General features: G+C 35.7%; 1 protein-coding gene across 1 annotated transcript; it reads left to right on the top strand.

Moving 5' to 3' along the window:
• The first annotated feature begins 779 nt into the window (after positions 1-779).
• LOC150103334 (techylectin-5A-like) lies at positions 780-7,805 on the top strand. The gene is made up of 6 exons (XM_090397961.1): positions 780-889; positions 2,672-2,813; positions 3,527-3,681; positions 5,048-5,153; positions 5,491-5,655; positions 7,347-7,805. Exons 2-6 carry the CDS (start codon positions 2,672-2,674, stop codon positions 7,628-7,630), a joined length of 852 nt encoding a protein of 283 aa, XP_090254087.1. The 5' UTR covers positions 780-889; the 3' UTR covers positions 7,631-7,805.
• Positions 7,806-19,642: the final 11,837 nt, after the last annotated feature.

Below are 19,642 nucleotides of genomic sequence, written 5' to 3' on the forward strand. Positions count from 1 at the left end.
GAGAGAGACATAAGTTACGGAAGAACACGACCCAGTGCTATACATAGCCATGTTCCGTTTTCCGCGAATTCAAATGAAGAGAACCGCACCCATCCAGTACTATGGGACAAGTCCAATAATATTTTCCGTTGTTATGATGAACTTGAAAGAAAGATAGTAGAATCTAAAGAAATCATTCTCAATCCTATACATCTCAACAGCAACCTGAGTTACAACTTATCAGACTGTTATTATGCTGCTATCCAATATTGGCGTACACGAGATTTTGAGCACATGCATATGCCCAATAATGAAGACAGAGAGAGTATGTTTTTAAATACACAAACGTCAACGCATTAAAGTTGAAATGTGTTCGCTAACTTTTTGTGCTGTTTAGAGTTAATCCCTTTACTTTTTTGTTGATTAATTCTATTTTTTCTTGCAGCTGAAGAATAAAACACCAAACTAGTCGTGCCATTAAAATCTACTTTTTATCTCTCATCTCGGTTTCCCAGTAATTTAATCCTAAAATATATATAAAAGATAAATATACAAGAAATATAAATAATCCACAATTATTATTATTCATCATTACATTTAGATTTGTCCTATGGGTAGTCGCTGAATGTGATTTACGAGTGTAGTCTATTGATCGCCATCCCAATATCATCTCACATCTGTCTAAAGCTAAAGTGGAAGATATGATTGGTGCATTTAATACAAACTAAGCAATAAACTTCCTAAATTCATATTTTAGAATTTTCCAGCTCTGCAGCTAAGTATTAAGAAAGGAAGTTGTGCCTCCAGGGTGTTATCGCAGACACATTCTCAGGAAACATCTTTTAATCCTGTTCCGGTTTGCTCTTCTCAGGAACTGAAAATTCTGTTCAAAACGTCATTGAGTAGCGTGGTAAGTAGGCTGCACTCTGGTAAGTAGTCAGTTGTCAAAATCCTGAATAAAATATTTAGTAATAATAATAATTAGCTGATTATTTACAGGTCCCTAAGTCTCAGAACGTATTACCTAACTATACGTTTAGGTGGCAGTGATTAGCCATTCTTAAATAGATATTTTTGTCAGTAAATTCGTGTATTCTCCTGGACTGTTCGCGAAAAGAAAAATCTTTCCACCGTAGGAGATCAAGGTAACCAAACTATATAAAGAACGTGGGTTAGAATGCAATCTGGGACTATAAAAACCATTATAAATGTTTAAGATGTGCTAGATGGCATTCTAACTCACGTATTTCCAACAAAACGATTAGTGAAAACCTAGCGAGTTACAGCTGCTCAGAATAAATTACTTAGTGACATTCGGTATATATGATATTTTACCTATGATTATAATTAAAGATAAGTATATTTACCTCGCTTCAAATTTCATTTCTAAGCATATATAAGATAAAATAAAATTCATTGAAACATCTTAAAAGGAAATGATAATTTCAGTAACATCACTATGAAAAAGACGAAGAATAATTAAGGCAATCAAAGTATCACTTTATATATATACAGTGGTATCTTGAGATACGAGTTTAATTCATTCCATGACCGAGCTCGTAAGTCAAAATGTTCGTATCGCAAATCAATTTTCCCCATTGAAATTAATTAAAATGAGATTAATTCGTACCAGCCGTCAAAAAATTACTCACATTTTTTTGTAATAATGTATTTATAATGAACAAATATTGTATACAAACAAAATAAAACCAAATACTGTACATATATATACACGTAAAAGAGAATCTAAAGAAATAAATAGATGTTGGCGGAGCCGATTACCGTATATAGTATTAATTTTTCTTTCTTAATTTTCTTCTTCACTAGTTTTTTCTTTTTTGCCACGCTTTCGTCACTTTCATCCGCAGGCCGTTTCAATAGAAACCTGTCCAAGGAGCTTTGTTTCTTCCTCCATTTTAGAATGTTTCTGAAATGAGTTAGGCAAGTGTCATGAACTAGCGCTGCTGTACGACCAGTTGCAACTTTTTCAGGGGGTTTGTTTTCAATAAAGTCCGAAACTTTTCCCTTCATCCCACATTGCCAACACTTTCTTTATCTCACTTGAAGAGATAACCTCCTCTGGTTATCTCTTCAACATAAGATGCTCTAACAACCTAAAATAATTTAGGTAGTGAGAGCATCTTATTTTCTGAAAATTAGGCCGACCCGAATGGCCAAGTGTCTTGATCCTGCTTTATAAATAGTGCAATTTATATTCTAAACTCCCCGGCAGGATTGTATATTTAGTGAGTGAGTATGTTTAGGTAGTAGATGAGTTTCATCGCCTCGTGTGAGACTAACATCTCACTTAATTGAGGCCCAATGTAACTTGTTTCACATTTGGTCTCTAGAGTAGAATTTGGGATTATCTAAAATCTTTAGCGCACTCATTTTACTAAATGTACCAGATACATCCGTTCGTGGATCGGGTTTACATTTAAAAATTTACAAATTTTTAAATTTAAAAATTTAAAAATAATTAAATAAAATTTCATTTGTATCAAAGTGTGAGCTACTAGTCGCAACACATTGCACAAAAAACGCAGTCTTGAAACGAACATCAAGCTTCTTACAAATATGAAAACATGCCCCGAGTTCTTTGCTTCTGTTTTCTATGAACAAAACGTTTATGCTTAATTCAATTTTTTTTCCTTTTTTTTTGCCACGTGTTCACTTATATGCTTTGTTATAGATGGGGATACTACACGTGTTGTTCTTCCTTTCTACTCGTTTCTTGTTAAGCAAAACAGAAGGCGATCTTAAATGTGATGTGACTCGCCTGAAAGACAAATTTGAAGATGGCTTTACATTACTGGAAACCATTGTGTCGAAAGGTGAGATTAATATTTATTTTTAATCCATATTTTCCAAATTTAAATATTAGTAATATTGATTGCTTCACTAAAGGTTTTAATCTATAAGAATTGATAGCAAATTAGATGCTAAACAATTTGCAAACTTCTTGAAATAAACAGCATTGCATTGCAATAATTTCTGACTAGACTGATATTCAGCGAACTGAGAAGAAGAAAATTAAAATTTTAAAATACTACTACTACTACTACTACTACTACTACTAATAATAATATATGGTATAATTAACGCCAACTGGTTGTCTGAATTGCTCGAGTATCTGTTCTCCAGCCAAGCGGCTTTTCGAATTCCGCCATGGTCATAGATGTTTGTGATTGTCCTGCTTTCACTGTGTGTATAGGGCCTCTGCGACCGTACCACTTCTCCTAGCAGACGGCTTAACTCCCAAAACCCGGTGAAGTACTGAGATACCATATGGCCTCTACAGACTTCAAATGTTTACTTTTGTTAACGTTCTTTATTCCCCAGTGGGAGCACTCAACGCATTTTAACGATATCTAACTTTTGGAGCCCAAAGTGAAGTCAGTTCCCACCCGTAGCCAAACAGCACTCAATTCTATTCTATTCTATTCTATTCTATTCTGTTCTTTCTTTCTTTCTTTTTTTTTTGTTTTTTTTTGTCTTTGCATTTCTCAAATCTCCATTTTGCAAACAAACTGGTTTTTCGTTTCAGTGGGTAATATAAACTGCCATCCAGCAAATTGCATAGAGGTGATGGAAAGCGGGCACAACATCAGTGGAATATACAAGATATGGCCCAGAAATCGGATCGTGAAGGACAGCATTAATGTATATTGTGACATGACTACTGATGGAGGAGGATGGACGGTAAGCATCTTGTTTTATACGTTCGGTGAGCATCACAAAACTCACATAAAAATAATTGTTATTATCAATTCATTCGTCATGAAGGATAGCGATATTTCCAATATTTTCGATTCCTTACCAATTTTTCTCTCTGATTGAACTTTCTCTCTTATTGAAATTTCTTAGTAGGCATTCCGTACACGTCATTACCAGTGTAACTGTTTTTCTGATTCTTGTTATTATTGAAATGTTGTAGCGTAATTCTTCTCTGATCTCCTGGTTGGTTTTCATTTCAGTCCATGATTTTTTATTTATTTTTCTCAATAACTTGTTTTCAAAGGCTGTTAATCTTTATTCTTCATTCTGTTTGATAAGTCAAGTCTGCACCATAAAGAACTACTATTGTTTAATTCTTGGCAGTAATTATTCTAGTGGATCTTCGAAACAATTCCTTTTTTGTGACATCCATTTCTGTTTTATTAAGTTTAATATAATAAATCTAGTTTAATGTTGCACTACCTTACCTCAGTCCTGAAGATATTTTCAGGAGCAAACTTTATTTGCTTACATTTGGATGAAGGATTAAATTAAATTTAGTATAGTTCTTAAATGTTATCATCGTTCACATTACATTTCGTTTAACAGATGGTCATTGGTAATTTAGAAATTCAAAACAATTGGCTGTAATTCATAGTAACAAATTAATAGATCAGACATTCTCGAATGATTGATTTCAAAATCCAGAAATCTATAAATTAATAAACCGGTCAGCGATTTATTAATGTAATAAATTGGTGACCGTAGGTGCTTATAAGAAATATACGTTTATAAGAGTTTATTCATATTCATTCTTTCAAAGAATCAGTGGAGGACATGGATATGGGGTTAAACTGTCTATGGGGATTAACTGATTGGGAGGACATCGGGATGAAGAACTTGGATGTGGTTACAGTCCAAGAGAGGAGGATGTGGAGGAGACACATTAGAAACACGACCCTACGTAAGAGGTATAAGCTGCATAAGAAGAAGAAGAAGAAGTTATAAAGAAACTCTAATTTGGCGCTAAAATTATTTTATATGTGAGTAAATTTAAAAAAAAGCTATATAGGTGTGTGTTTATTTTTCGTTTAGTTCAACAATCACATCATTTTGTTCTACTTTGTGCAGGGAGAAAAATGATTTAAACCCTCACACGCACAAGATTGACCACTGAAAAAAAACATGACTCAGAAATTAGAATTACCGGATTAAAATTCCTGTCCTAAGGGGTTAGCACGAATAAAATGGTTTTTGTAGTGCAATAAACAGAAGCTATACGTAGAAATGTAAATGCTTCCATTTTTATCAATATTTTGTAATATAAAAAAAAAGAGTTCTATATTTACAGGTAATCCAGAGAAGAGGGGAATTTGGACGATCTGACGATTATTTTTACAAAGGCTGGCAAGACTACAGAGATGGTTTCGGAGATATTGATCGAGACTTCTGGTTAGGTAGCGTTCCTGTTTATATTATTATTATCATTTTAACTTGAATCGGTATAGATTATTATTCATATAAAAATACTTTAATTTTATATCTATAGGTTAAAATGTGAGATCAGGGGTTCTTGTTAATCAAATGAAGTGTCTATACTTATCTGTAAACAGTGGCAGAAGGAAAGAAAATATGATAAATGACGTCTATTGGGGGAGGGGTGTTGAATATTCACACAATAGTGTTCTGCTAGAAACGTTGTTTGCTTACTTGAATATAAGAATGTTTATTCATCACATATCATCACAAATATCTGTCCATTATTTATTCATTATATATTTCTTTTTTTTACAGGTAACAATAAGATATTTGCGTTATCACAACAGATTGAAACCTCTATAAGATTTGACCTCAAGGACGTTGAAGGAGAATCAAGGTATGCACTATACGATCGGTTTCGGATTGAGAGTGAAGAAAATAATTACATGCTGCATGTTAGTGGATACATGGGGAATGCTGGTAAGTCGGTGACAATGAATTCAATTTTTGTGAATCTTACTCACTAAAGATTACAAACCTATATAGGATAAACTGTATATAGACCGTGGGTGGGTGGACTAAACGTTAGATAATATTGAAATCTTGCTATATCCGTCTGACATGGTACTTTGTATTTCTCGTAAAAAGACTTATACTGGTTATACATAATTATTAATTGACTTAAGGAATTCACAACGCACAATAGAATATAAATTAAATTAAATTTTAATATATATTTCCAATATTTCGGCAACGTCACGTGGCCATTTTCAAAGGAACTTACAATGACATGGTATTTCTGAGTCCATTTTAGGCCTCTAATAAGCAACGTTGTTTCTCACTGGAGTACGAACGACATCTTATATGTAAGGCATCAACAGAGTTCATACCACCTCCATTGTACTATCAACAGCCAATTGGATGAAAGGCACAAGCCATCTAGGCCAACAACGTTTTTTTCCCATTCTTTTAATTAAGTTTCTCACGCAGAAGATCATAATTCATTATTATTTCATTTCTATAAAATTCAAAACGAAAGTTTAAATATAACTATTTCATAATATTGTTGATTTAAAACTACTTTCAAAAATGGAAAGAAAAAAACACTCACTTTAGCTCCACTTAAAGTGATTATTTTCATAGTTCATCTAGTCTAGTATGCGCACATTAATTCGCGAGTATATTGTATGTAGAAAACAGCCATTTGATTTCTGAGTATTTTCTCTGTGAGATAGTATACAGTGTCCTTAACAAAAACCCAATAAATTACGAGCACGTAACTTCGTGTGGACAAAGTCATATGGTAACTTTGTAAGATATTCTTACCTAGATGATGTTACTTTACCTTGATGAAAGCTCTAGAGAGTATCTGTGATAAGGGAGAGAATTAATTATTCCTTTATTTAAAACCATTAATCGAATCCAGATGAATAGCCAAGTTCACATGATTATTTAGTATTAGATTATTTACTAATATGAAAAGTCTAAGAAGAGAAAGAAATATTGTCTTTATGCATGACAGCGAACTGAGAAATAATTGCGTTCCTGAGAAACGTTGCGACTTCTATACGGCGGCATTTCTTCTTGTACAGTAGGAAGGGATTGTAAATTCGTTCATTTTGTTATTGCCGATAGATGAAGGTGAACAGCTTCAGTTTTGCAACTAAACATGTTTCAATTTGAACAAAAATTGAGTTATTGTACAAAATTAAGCATTCTAAAGTTTACAGAATACAAATTGAAGAAACTGAAGTCCACAGATGATACTGAGCTAAACCTAAAAATCGGAATGAGTCTTGGTAAGGTTAAATTATTGAATAACCCACTCCTTGCGAAACTTGGGTTATCTCATCTTGCGTCAGATTCCACAGAATCTGTATCTGGATGGCATGACTTTAAAACACGCACAGAATTTTAACCAAATTAATTCAAAAACTCAATAAAGGATTTGATTATGCCAATCTGACTTGATACCAACGGTCGTTAACTTTTATTTTCTTCTTTTAACGATACATTTGCCTTAGAATAAAGACCTAAATCTTTGAAAAATATGACATATCGAAAGTCAAGTTCAGTGAAACCAATTTTCAGGATGTTTAATGGTCACTATTTTCCAAACTTTAACCTTTCACTTTTCCGCTGTTTCACTCATACTACTTTCTTTTTTGCAGGTGATTCTTTCTCTCCACAAAACGGAATGAAGTTCTCCACCAAAGACAAAGACAACGATATTTGGGAGAGTCATTGTGCACAAGAATTCCGCGGTGCGTGGTGGTATGCCAAATGCCACATGTCAAATCTCAACGGTCGTTATCTGAAGGGAAATCACACCACTTACGGCGATGGAATCAACTGGGTTGTCTGGAAAGGCGATTATTATTCTCTTGCGGCTTCTGAAATGAAGATTCGTCCTGCTAATTTCCGGATATCTGAAGAATTAAAAACCCCACAGTAATTACTTCCATTCCTCACCCAGTTCTTTCTTGTATGTTAACTTAAAATATTCATTTTGATTAAATGTTTTCCTGATACAGAAAAATATGATTTATGATACATGCTGGTTAATATTAGACAGCATTTGTTCCTCTGTCGGATGAAATCTAATAGAAATAAATTATGCATAACGCTCATTTTTATTTTCATTGAATGTAAAAAACATCCTACACAACATCGGATGCACAGAACAAATTATTTCATTAATATTAATAAAATGATGCACAAAGGCAAAGAGAGGCAGGAGGCAGGGAGATGGCAGAGAATTATATGTAGCTTTTTTTAAGCTGGTACATCCACATACCTCGCTCTGGAATAAATCATCTTCCCCTATATACATCTTTCTAATCAAAATTTAAAAACCTCGGTGAAAATGACACGTCTTAGTAAGCTATGTAAAATAAATAACTAAAACCGAAATAAAAATAAATGAAAACAAAATAAATAAATAAAAAGTAATAAATAAATATTAAATTAAAAATATTAAATGTCTTGCTTTAAAATAATAATTATTTAATAATAATAATAATAATAATTATTATTATTTCTATCTCAGATACATTACATACATTATATGTACACAATTATGCATAACAAATACTTTCTCGTACATAAAGTTTTTTTTAAAATAATAATAATAACAATAACTGTTTACAACCTATATTATTATAATATCCATATGATAATTATTACAGATGTTTCTTTGCAATATTACACTCTATATATATACAATATCAATGGATATAATCACTCTATATTGCATACTTTTCTTACAGTTATTACATACATTACATGCATTACATACATTTAATTACATATGATTCAGTACTTACATTTGTTTACATATGATACTTACATTATATACATTTGTTTACATATAATAAATACATTACATGCATTGGTTTGCATGTAATACGTACATTACATGCATTTGGTTACATGTGATACATCTTGGATGAAAACTAATTTCTCTGCTTTCATCCCCGAAGCTTATATGTAAGCTTATCTGAGGATGACACCAGTTGGTTATTATTTATTGTTTTTTTTTTTTGAAATTCGGGCGCGCGCGCACGCACGCACGCACACACACACACACACACACACACACACACACACACACACACACACACACACACACACACACACACACACACACACACACACACACACACACACACACACACACACACACACACACACACACACACACACACACACACACACACACACACACACAATCACTTGGAATGTAGTGATGCGTCGCTGAACTGGAAGCCTGAACGAATATATTGTGTTTCATTAAATTCGTATGGTATTTTGGGTGCATGTTTCTTGTTCATAGTATGTCCTTAGAGCTCTTTTCAGGCTGTTGTACTTTGTACGGTTTCTGTGTTCAAAAGGTAATTTGTTTATCATGTCTGGGATGTAGAAGTTTTTGGGATGTGGCCTTTCCGTAGTGATTATTGTATTAATATGTGATATAATTAGTTGTCTGAGGTCTTGTTACACAGTATGTATTTCTGACTGTCCTGTAGTTAGCATCGAAATAATGTTTTAGCAAATAATAATAATAATAATAATAATAATAATAATAATAATAATTTTTTTAACTTTTTATTATTTCCCATTTGTAATAATAACAATTAATAATAGTAATAATAACAATTATTATTTCTCATTCATTTTTTTTATTTATTTATTTTTTATTTTTAAAGTTTGAGAAAGAGTGATTATACATACAAATTTCTGCATTTGCTTTTAAGGATTACTTGTAGATGAGTGAGACAAGTTAATCCCACCTACTTCGAAGCTTGGGTTAGCTTTTATGAAGAGAGTGGGATTTAGCCTTCACTATTTGTGTTGTTGCTACTGTTTATGTATGGGATGTAGGCATTGGATGCTGGTGATTTGTAACGTGTATATTAGTGTTAATGGTTTCTTAACTTTGTTGGTATATTTTCCAGAGTTCGTTTTTTAATGCTCTGTAGTTATCTACGTGTTTTAAATTTCTTGATAGGTTGTTGAGTTACGGGGGTATCTGATGTGATCTCACAGCAGAACCCTGTGAGTTATTGAAGGATGTGGGGATATAGAGAGTTGTTGTAGGTAGTATTTTACGATATGTGTCTCTGTTGTTTCGATAGGTGATGTTGAAGTAATTCCTTGTTAACGTCATGTAGTGTTTCAGATTTTTAATGCTCAGGATTGTGTGTGTCGCCATGTGCTTGTCGGATATTAGTTGGTGCGTGTAAGGTGTTCCGATCACTGTTGACACGATTTTCCTGTGTAGTGTTTCTAATTTTTTTAGGTGGCTGTTTGATGTATTTGCATAGACTGTTATTCCGTATCTGAGTAGGAATTCGCAAATACCGTTATATAAGAGTTTTTTTTATATATTGGGTGGAATAATGTCTTTTTCTTCGAAGAGTTTTGCTGCGCTGATCTGGAGTTTGATATGTAGGTATTATGTATGTTTTGTCCATTTAAGGTGGCAATCTATAATAGAGACCAAGGTATTTTGCATGTGTTACAGGTTTTATTTCGAAACATTGGCAGTTATTTTTGTTGTTCATGCAGTGGTATGTGTGACAATGTATCGATAGTGATGCAGGGCGTGTGATTCTTTGGTTGTGTATTATCAACTTCTGTGTTTTGGTGCCGTTGATTAGAATTACGTTTTGGTAGAAGTATGTTGTTATTTCGTTTAGGTCTTGTTGTGCTTTGCAGAGAGCTGTGTTAATGTCTGTGTGGATTGCTAGTAGTGCAGTGTCATCTGCGTATTGAAATATTTGACTTCTTATGGATATGTTATGAACATCGTTAATGTATATGTTGAATAGAGTGTGTGATAATATGGCACCTTGAGGTACACCGTGTTTTACTTGTATACTCCGACTGTGACATGTACCTATTTTTGTTACTTTTGTTCTGTTTGAGAGGTAGTTCTTGAACCATATATGCAGTGTTCCTCTTATACCTATTGAGTATAATTTGGTGAGTAGTATGTCATGTTCAAGTGTGTCAAATGCTTTGTTTAGGTCCAGCAGTATAAGGCCGGCGTACTTGTTTTTGTCGAGAGCTTTGTTTATTGTGTCGGCGATGTCTTCTAATAAAGTAATGGTGCTTTTTGTTTTCTGAAAGCCGTATTGGTTTTGTGAGATGATGTTGTACTTCTGTAAATAGTTCTGTAGTCTGGTGTGTGTTATGTTTTCTAGAATTTTTGAGCTGACCGGTACCTATGATAAAATGTACTATAAATTTACAATCTTTCAAAGGTGGGAATCACATCAAATAGGAATTTTCAGTCTTGAATTAATTGCTGACTCATCATGTCATACTATTGGTAACTTTACAATTAAAATTGTGAATAATCGATTCTCATGTCTTCTTTCACCAAAAAGGTGTTTTAATAAGTTTTGGCTGACAATGTGAACTGTCCTGAATCTGCGTGTGATTTAACAAATAGCGCCCTGAATAACTGGTTCGAATGTGAGACTACTGGTTCGATGTGAGAACATGCGAAGCTGATTGGAGGCCTCAAGTCATTTGAAAAAGTTCAATGTTTGGTCTGTAGAGCAGGGTTTCCGGGATATGTATGAAAATGCATAAGTTAAAAAAGGCCACTGAGTGCAATCTCTCTTCTGTGTTCAAGCCACTTTTTTGTTCCGGATTTTATTTTTATTTTATTTTTTATGTTGAGCCCCATATAAGAGAGGTTGGTAGATCAACCTATAGTACATTAGTACCATGTATGAGTTGGAAAAGAAAGTACTTGTTCACATTGGATTTGAATGACTGTATATTGTATTCCTCAGGGAACACATCAAGGGGAAGACTATTCCATAATATAGTAGTTGCATGGATGAAGGAAGAGGAGAACAAACTTGTTGTCTGCGTTTCAAGGTGCACTGTGTAGGGATGTTGAGCAGCAGCTTCACATGTTCCAACGATCTTAGTACTAAGTGGAAGAATTATTGATGCTATTTAGAATGAACATTTTCCATGGAAATATTTGTAGAAAACACCTAGATGGGTCATTAATATGTCTGATTGCTCTCCTCTATTGAATCGATCATTTTGAGGGAGCTTTTGGAGGTCCCACCCCATATGTGGGAGCAGTATTTGGTGGTTGGGCGGATTTGTGATTTGGATAAGGTTAACACCTGTTCAGGGGTAAAGTAACGTCTTGAGCGAAAGAGAAATCCTATCTTTTTAGAAGATGAGGAAGCAATGGTTGTTATTTGTTTATGCCAAGAGAGGCTTGATGTCAGGGTAATTCCAAGAAGAGAAATCGCAGAGTGTCTGGAATTTTGTGTGTTGTCAAAAATAATACTCGGAGAAAGTGGCTCTTTTTATAAGAAATGAGACAGAACTGGGTTTTACTAAAATTGAAATTGACAACGTTATCTGAATCCCAATCGAGGATGTCTTGGAGGTATGAATTGAGGGAAGTGGTGGTTGCTGTTCTGAAAGTTGAGGTGAGTTGTGTGGAGTAAGGTTTATCAAAAGAAAGGGAGGAGTGCAATGTACTGTCGTCTGCAAAACTATGTATTGGGTCGGAGGTAAGCTGAAGAAGGTCATTGATATACAGGGTGTTCGGGATAAATTTGACATATTTATAATTAATTATATTTTTCCGTAAGTTACATGTATTAACACACACTTCTCTTCATTTAAAAGTTTGGACCCTTCTTCATTCATATACAAGATGTCAGAAAGGATGGATAGCTGGAACCCACCTGAATCATGGAAGAGAATAACTTGTATCATGATGATTCGTGCCCGCCATCAAAATAAGGATATTACGACTGCTGCCCAATGCTCCCTGAATACAGTAAAAACAATCAGGCATGAACTAGAGACTTGCAATGGTGACTATGAGGATGTAGCAAGAAGAAAGATCCCTAGCAGACGATCTGATTGCGTTCGTACAGCAGAATTCCTCGCAAATCTGCAGGAACAGGTGTTGAAGAACCCTGGCATTGGAATTCGGGCTTTGTTCGTGGAGTTGCTAACTGTAGTCAAGCCCTGGATAACAAGGGTAGCCAATGGTAGGCCGTATGTATGGCAGCAGGATTCGGCCCCTTGCCACACCTCTGGGAAAAGTCAAAAATGGTTGTCTGAAAATTTCTACGACTTTACCAGTCCAAATGTTTGGCCTCCAAACTCCCCAGACCTTAACCCCATGGATTATTTTGTATGGGGCGCAGTTGAAAAAGACACCAATCGCACTTCCAGTAATACAAAAGCCCAGTTAATGGATAAAATTAAAACGTTTTTGCGGCCCTTCCCAGGGAGACTGTAGCATCAGCTTGTTCGAGGTTCCGAAGCAGAATTGAAGCTGTGATCGATGCTAATGGTGGTTATTTTGAGTAAGTCTTGTTGATAGTATTGTAATTAACTCTGCCTGTAATGTTTTTTTGTCAATTCATTAAATTTAATAGATACAAAGAAGATTTTCTTTTTCCTTACGAAACTGTCAAATTTATCCCGAACACCCTGTATATATAGTAGGAAGAGGGTTGGAGAGGACAGAACTTTGAGGAACCCCAGCATTAGTTGAATAGTGAGAGGATAAGAAGCCATCCATTACCACACATTGTGTGCGTCAAGGCAGAAAACTGGCAATCCAGCTACAGAGGTCATCAGATAAACCAAACGATGACAAGTTGCTTATAAGCCTTTGTGCCAAACCCGGCCAAACGCCTTGGAGATATCAAGTCCAACCACTTGAGATTCGCCAAACTGCTCCATGGCATTTGTCCACAGATGGGTGACATATGTGAGCAGATTTGCTGTTGATCGGCAGCAATGGAATCCATACTGGCGATCGTTTATTAGACAGCTTCATGGTGGTAGGAGTTGGGAATTGATGATTTTTTCCATTACTTTAGACAGAACTGTGGTGATCGAGATGGCGGGACAGTTGGCTGGCAGTGACTTGTCGCCCTTCGTAGGAATGGGTTGAATATAGGTCAATTTCCGGGCTGTGGGATAGATACTAGTGGAGTAAGACAGTATATAGAAGCTACATAGGACAGGAGTCAGTTCTGGTACACAAGCCTTCAGGACAATTGGAGGAATACCATCAGGAAGAGGAGAAAAAAACTTGTTGTGTGCGTTTCAAGGTGCACTGTGTAGGGATGTTGAGCAGCAGCTTCACGTGTTCCAACGTACTTAGTACTTAGTACTGGGAGACGTGTTTGTGTATAATTTGGACAGTATTTTGTGGATCTCTTTCTGGCAAAAGGATATAGTGGCCATTGTATGTTGGGCATCTGGAATGGTTGGAGGATATTTGCCATTGTCAATTATGTGTGCATTGGAAGCAAAGTGCGAGGCCAGGAGATTGACCTTTTCTGTACGTGATGGTGCAATGGCGCCATCTTAATGTGATAGCGGTGGGAATAGCGTTGGACAGAAATTACGACCGATTGCTTTGGCGAGAGACCAAAGGCTCGGCTGCCATTTGGACAGGCTGCTAATTTCCTGCTATTTGCAAGAAATTAGCAGCTAATTTCAGCTAACTTCCTGCTATTTTCTCTTTCGAACTCTGGTTTGGAAATATTGATTGTGTTTTTGCATTTATTTCTGGCTTCGGTATAAGCTTTAAAGAAGGTCTGTTTGGTTTTTCATTTGTACAGCCTTTGTGCATCTTTTGAAACCAGGATTTAGTTAGGGAACGGCAGGTCAGAGTACTGTGGGAAATTTATGATTCATGTCAGTGAGGATTACTTTGGTTATGAGTTCAGTGCATGTGTTTGGATTGGAAAGTCGGAAGAAATAGTTTAACATTGGGAATGAAGTATAGAAGTTTCGGAGGCTGTCCCACTTGGCACTGTTATAATGCCACACTACTCTTGTATGGGAGTCGCCGTGTAAGCGTTGTTGCATGGGGAGGAGATGAGCACTAGGTTGTGGTCGGAATTGCCTTGCAGGCTCTGTGTATTCAATGTGTATTTGGAAGGGTCATTGGTCAGGAAGCGGTCTAGGATATTTGCGTTATCGGGTATTCTGGTTGGCATCTAAACGATATGGTCATAAATGATGACGAATGGTTCAGCATCTCTGCCTGCATGATCTGTACAGCTGGAGGAGGAAAGCCAGTTGGTGTTGTGGACATTAAATCTCCTAAGAGGATTATTTCGCTGCTGGGAAAGTGGTAGTGGAGAAAGTCAATTTTTAAGGACAGGAAATTGAAGAGCTCAGAGCGGTTGGTTGCATTAGGGGATAGATAGGGTTAGCATATAAATCTGACTGAGTTGGGAAGGGATATTATCATCCAAAGAAGGTGAAAGTTGGAGGATTCTAGGTTGGGTGCTCTCTGGCAAAGTATGTTAAAATGGATGTATATACAAACCCATCCTTGGGTCAAAAGAAGTTAAAGAGTGTGTAGTTTGGAAGGTTGAGGTTGGAGGGAGGTGAGATTTGAGTTTATGCCAGCAAGAGTAGGTGGAGTTTGGTAGACTGCAGGTGGTAGTGGACATTTTAGGTTGGAGTTTAGGCCACGGATGTTGGTGAAGTGGACTTGTAGGATTTGTGAGTCATATGTTTGACCGCAAGGGTCTTGCACATTTCCTATGCAGTGCCTGCATACTGGTCACTATGGTGGCTGCTAGTGGTATCACTTGATTTTTGCACCAACTTAGCTTGTCTGTAGTCGATGGTAGCTGTGGTCACTATTTTGACGTTTTTCTGCAAATTGTCTTGGAAGCTGGCGTCCTTATTCCTTTGTGCAAATGATAAATCTCGTTGAGCAAGTATACCCGATTGCAAACAAGTGTCTTTGAACTTGTTGTTGATCGCTATTATTAGTTTCGATGTGCTTGTCGGCGCGTCGCAAGTCCCTCTTACGAGGCTTGGGAATTTCGTTCTGTCCTTTCTTTTGTTTATGTGTCCGAAACGATGGTACCTGACGATATTTTTAGGATCGATGTCGCATCCTTCTGTTAATTTGATAATGTCTTCTTTCAGTGCATTTCCGTTTTCTTTTGGAAAGTTCAAAATGGCGGAGTTGAATTTTTTGTTTATGGCCTCCATCGAGTAGTGCACTGTTGATACGATTATTTCACGGAGTTCATTCGCAGGGTGAACTTGCGTTGCGGCGCAGGTCGTCAGTTGATTCCAGCTTGGTTTCTAGTGGAGGAAAGAGTTTCATTCACAGCACTGTTCGAGATTTTCAATTCGTTTGCCTAATTTCAGGAGCTGTTTAGCAGAAATGGGGCTGGTTATGTTCGATATATATCTTGCGTTCCGAATCATCCTTTTTTTCCACAGGAAGCGTTATCCGCAACAGAATTCGCACATTATACCTTTTTTTTTTAATCGCTGATATCAATTTTGTAGCTGCAGTACTCTGTGGGTTTCGGAAATCGAAGGCGCTAATCTGGCGAGACACGGAGTGATTGTTCGTCGTTGGCTTTTGTTGCCGCCCGTTTGCTCGCACGGTTGGCATAGCGCCCGCTATGCCAACCGTGCGAAGCAAACGTGGCCGATATTTTGATCGAAATATAACCAGTTTAATGTACTAAAAGTACTTACAGGTTTCGCTAGAATTTTCTGCTCCTTAGTACCCGCTGTTAAGATTTCCGTTTGGTGTTTAATTTGAATGGTAAACTCTTGAAATAATGTTGAATGTGGGAGCACTCCATTTTCTACAACACTTACAGCTGATCTCATCGGTCTTCATTCTTCCAAACCAATACAAAAATGATCAAACAAATGGCCTTGATTTATATCTGAAACTAAACAGCTTAATAAATACCTGTATTAGCAATATGCCTAGTACTTAATAATATTAATTAATTATATCAAGAAATTATATTATTGTTATATTCAATTTAATTATGATTAATTACCTACCTACTACTTGAGAACTGCTTAGATCCACTTTCGCGTTTATCTAATTATTTAATATAATTAATTGTCGATTTCGATCAATAATTAGTAATAATTATTAACCGGCTAATTATTATATATTACAAGTAATTGCTTATTATCAAATTATTTAGTAGTTATTAATTAATTGCTATTGTGTATCATCTCAAAAAAGTAAATGAATTAAAATAAATCTGCATTTAAATTTACCCACTACTCTGGCATTTTTGCATTATGAATTAAGAGAGAAAGTAATCATCAGAGAACTTCTACTTTATGAACATCTGAACACGTTCAATGCAAAGGTTTGGCGAAACCTATTTTAATGCATTGGAAATTTTATGGGTCTGCTGACATATGGGGTTTCTCGGCAAATTGTAATCGTATTATGTATCTTTCACCCTTTCAAATTGGTTCTCCAGTTTTCTCTCATGTAGCTGGTTATAAATTGAATTAAATATCAAAGTGAAAAAAAAACTTTCAACAACTATCTCTACTTCAGGGTATTTTAATAATACGATGTTACACCTTTTCACTACACATACAGGCAGCTGAATTAGAAACAGTCTTGAAGTACGTAAATGTCACTTACGCAGCGTATATGCAAAAACTTGGTCACTTGCGTCATCACTTGTTCTAAGCAACTACATAAGAATACTTCTGATCAACAACTGTCAACAGTGGTGATCACAATTGGAAAAAAACTGAGTTCGGTAAAGGACTTACTGTGGAAAGTAAGGATTTACTTACTGAGTTCGGTAAAGGACTTACTGTGTAAAGTAAGGACTTACTGAGTTCGGTAAAGGACTTACTGTCAAAGGAGTGGAAAAAAATCAGGTGGTCTGACAAATCACGGTAAATGTTGTATCTATGGTATCTATGGTAGGCAGAGAGTTTGGGTGATCCCCTCATGAAGCATTGAACCCAGCTTATCTGGAAAACACAACTCAAGGTTCTGGAGATGGTCCCATGTTTTGGGGAATGTCTCTGGTACTGAACCGGTCCTTTGATATTTCTGGAAAGTTGATTGATCTCCAATGAATATCTGAACATAGTTACCATTCAAGTCCGTCCTACAATGTTGACTGTTTATCCAGCAGTTCACAGCTGGATAAACAGTCAACGAGCTGGATAAACAGTAAAGTTGTTTCATGAACTACAATGCTAGTTGTTCATCGCATAAGAACTGTTCATCAGTAGTTCACCTAGCACAGAGACATCCATCATCTTTCCTGGAAAACCCAAAGCCCGGATCTGAAGTCCATTGAGAATGTATCAAAATGGTATATATATATATATATATATATATATATATATGACTTCTGCATTACTTCAATCCGGTGGTATCCCTTCTGGGCGTGTCCAGCGACAAAGATTGCATAAAATAAAGATTGCGTACCAGTTTGGATAGCAGCCCTTCTCATACATAATGCATATCATTATAAACATCAAATAGAATTCATGCTTTGCATTATGGGATTCTGTGGTAATAAGCGTGAAGTCATTAGCCTCTGTATACAAATAGCCTATGAAGATCGCCTGCAAACGTTGTTTCCTTACATTTTGATGAACGATTAAACAACAATATAATAATTATTAACAATTATTTCTTAGCATATTTAATTTACTTATGATTACCTCCTTACCTAATAGCTTGATGTGCCTTTTGTGCAGAGAAATTATTTTGTTTTCTTCGCATTCAGTTCGGTAAAACACGGAACACATTCTGAAGGATTTTGGAAGAGCTAAATAGAATAAGATGTCGGAGGTCAGTGACCGAATGAGGCATTACCAACGATCGGTGGATGCTGCTTTCCACATGATCTCGTAAATATTCGATGTAACTGATATCAGGATAATCAGGCGACCGGGAGTGCCGTACATTCTTAGTCATGTTTTCACCATGCAAAGTTTGTGACACTCGGCACCCTGTTGGAAGAGTCCAATCCATCGACCAAACATTGTCAACGTGTAGGGTAATAGTTGGAAAGAATTCTTAGTACAGGTAACCCTCGTATAACGCGGATGTTAAGTTCCATAGGAATGCCGCGTTATGCGAGACTTAGATCACATAGAAAAAGTAGGGTTAGGTTCCGAAATTGTTTTTTTTTTTTTTAATTATATAAATAATAATGACATAAAATATATTTTTATTTAATTCGGGTAATTCATGTAAGTTAAGGAAACATATAAAGTATGAAACAAATACATAGAAAAATTATAAAAAATTAGAAATTATACGTAAACTTCATTGCAAATAATGCATAAATGTTTTAGGCAAAATAAAATAAAGCGGATCATTTAATCGTCATCACTGTCTCCAAAACGAACATTTCGTAGATGTCCTTTATTTATGAGTGGTAGGACGTCGTCATCACTTGAAATCTTTTGGACATCAATTGTGTAATTTTAATTACATACTTCGACTGGTTTAGTTATCAAGAAGACAGTAATAAGACCTCGCTTTCTACTATGCCGCAATTTTTTTAAAGTTCATAATATGGAACTAAACAAATATCCGATTGTCTCGTGAATTTTTCCGACTCCTCAATTAAGGGATCATTATCCTTAAAATAACTTCCTAACTTTCTTGCCAAGTTCTGCTAATTTCTTTAAGCTGGATTCTTTAAGGAATTTATCACAATCAGAATATTCGGGAGAACTTTCCCCACCATTTGATTCGATGTCATCTATTAATTGTACCAGTTCCCCCTCATTTAAATCTGTTTCTCCATCAATTAATTCACTAATTTCGTTTTGAACCATATCGCAAAAGTCCTCACCACGAAAAATGTGTGCGACGTTTATTATACAACTTAGCTCGGTATCCACTGGAAGTAAGAATTTTTGATCCAGAACGGTTTCAGGCGATTTTTTTTCCCAGCAAGCATTCAGTGTAGAGGGTTGTAATTCCTTGATGGACAGAAATAATTTTCACACAATTCAATATTGAAAACTCTTTCCACGCTTCAGGTAGTGTCATGTTTGGATTAGATTCCATTTTTTCCCAAAATTAACTGGCTTGTTCGACGAGTATAATATGATTTAAATGTTGAAATTATTCCTTGGTCGAGTAGATGAATAAGTGAAGTAGTAT

The sequence above is a fragment of the Typopeltis vanoorti genome, chromosome 9 (assembly GCF_054136105.1).
Source record: "Typopeltis vanoorti isolate ZY-2024b chromosome 9, IOZ_Tvanoo_1.0, whole genome shotgun sequence".
Classification (NCBI taxonomy): domain Eukaryota; kingdom Metazoa; phylum Arthropoda; class Arachnida; order Uropygi; family Thelyphonidae; genus Typopeltis; species Typopeltis vanoorti.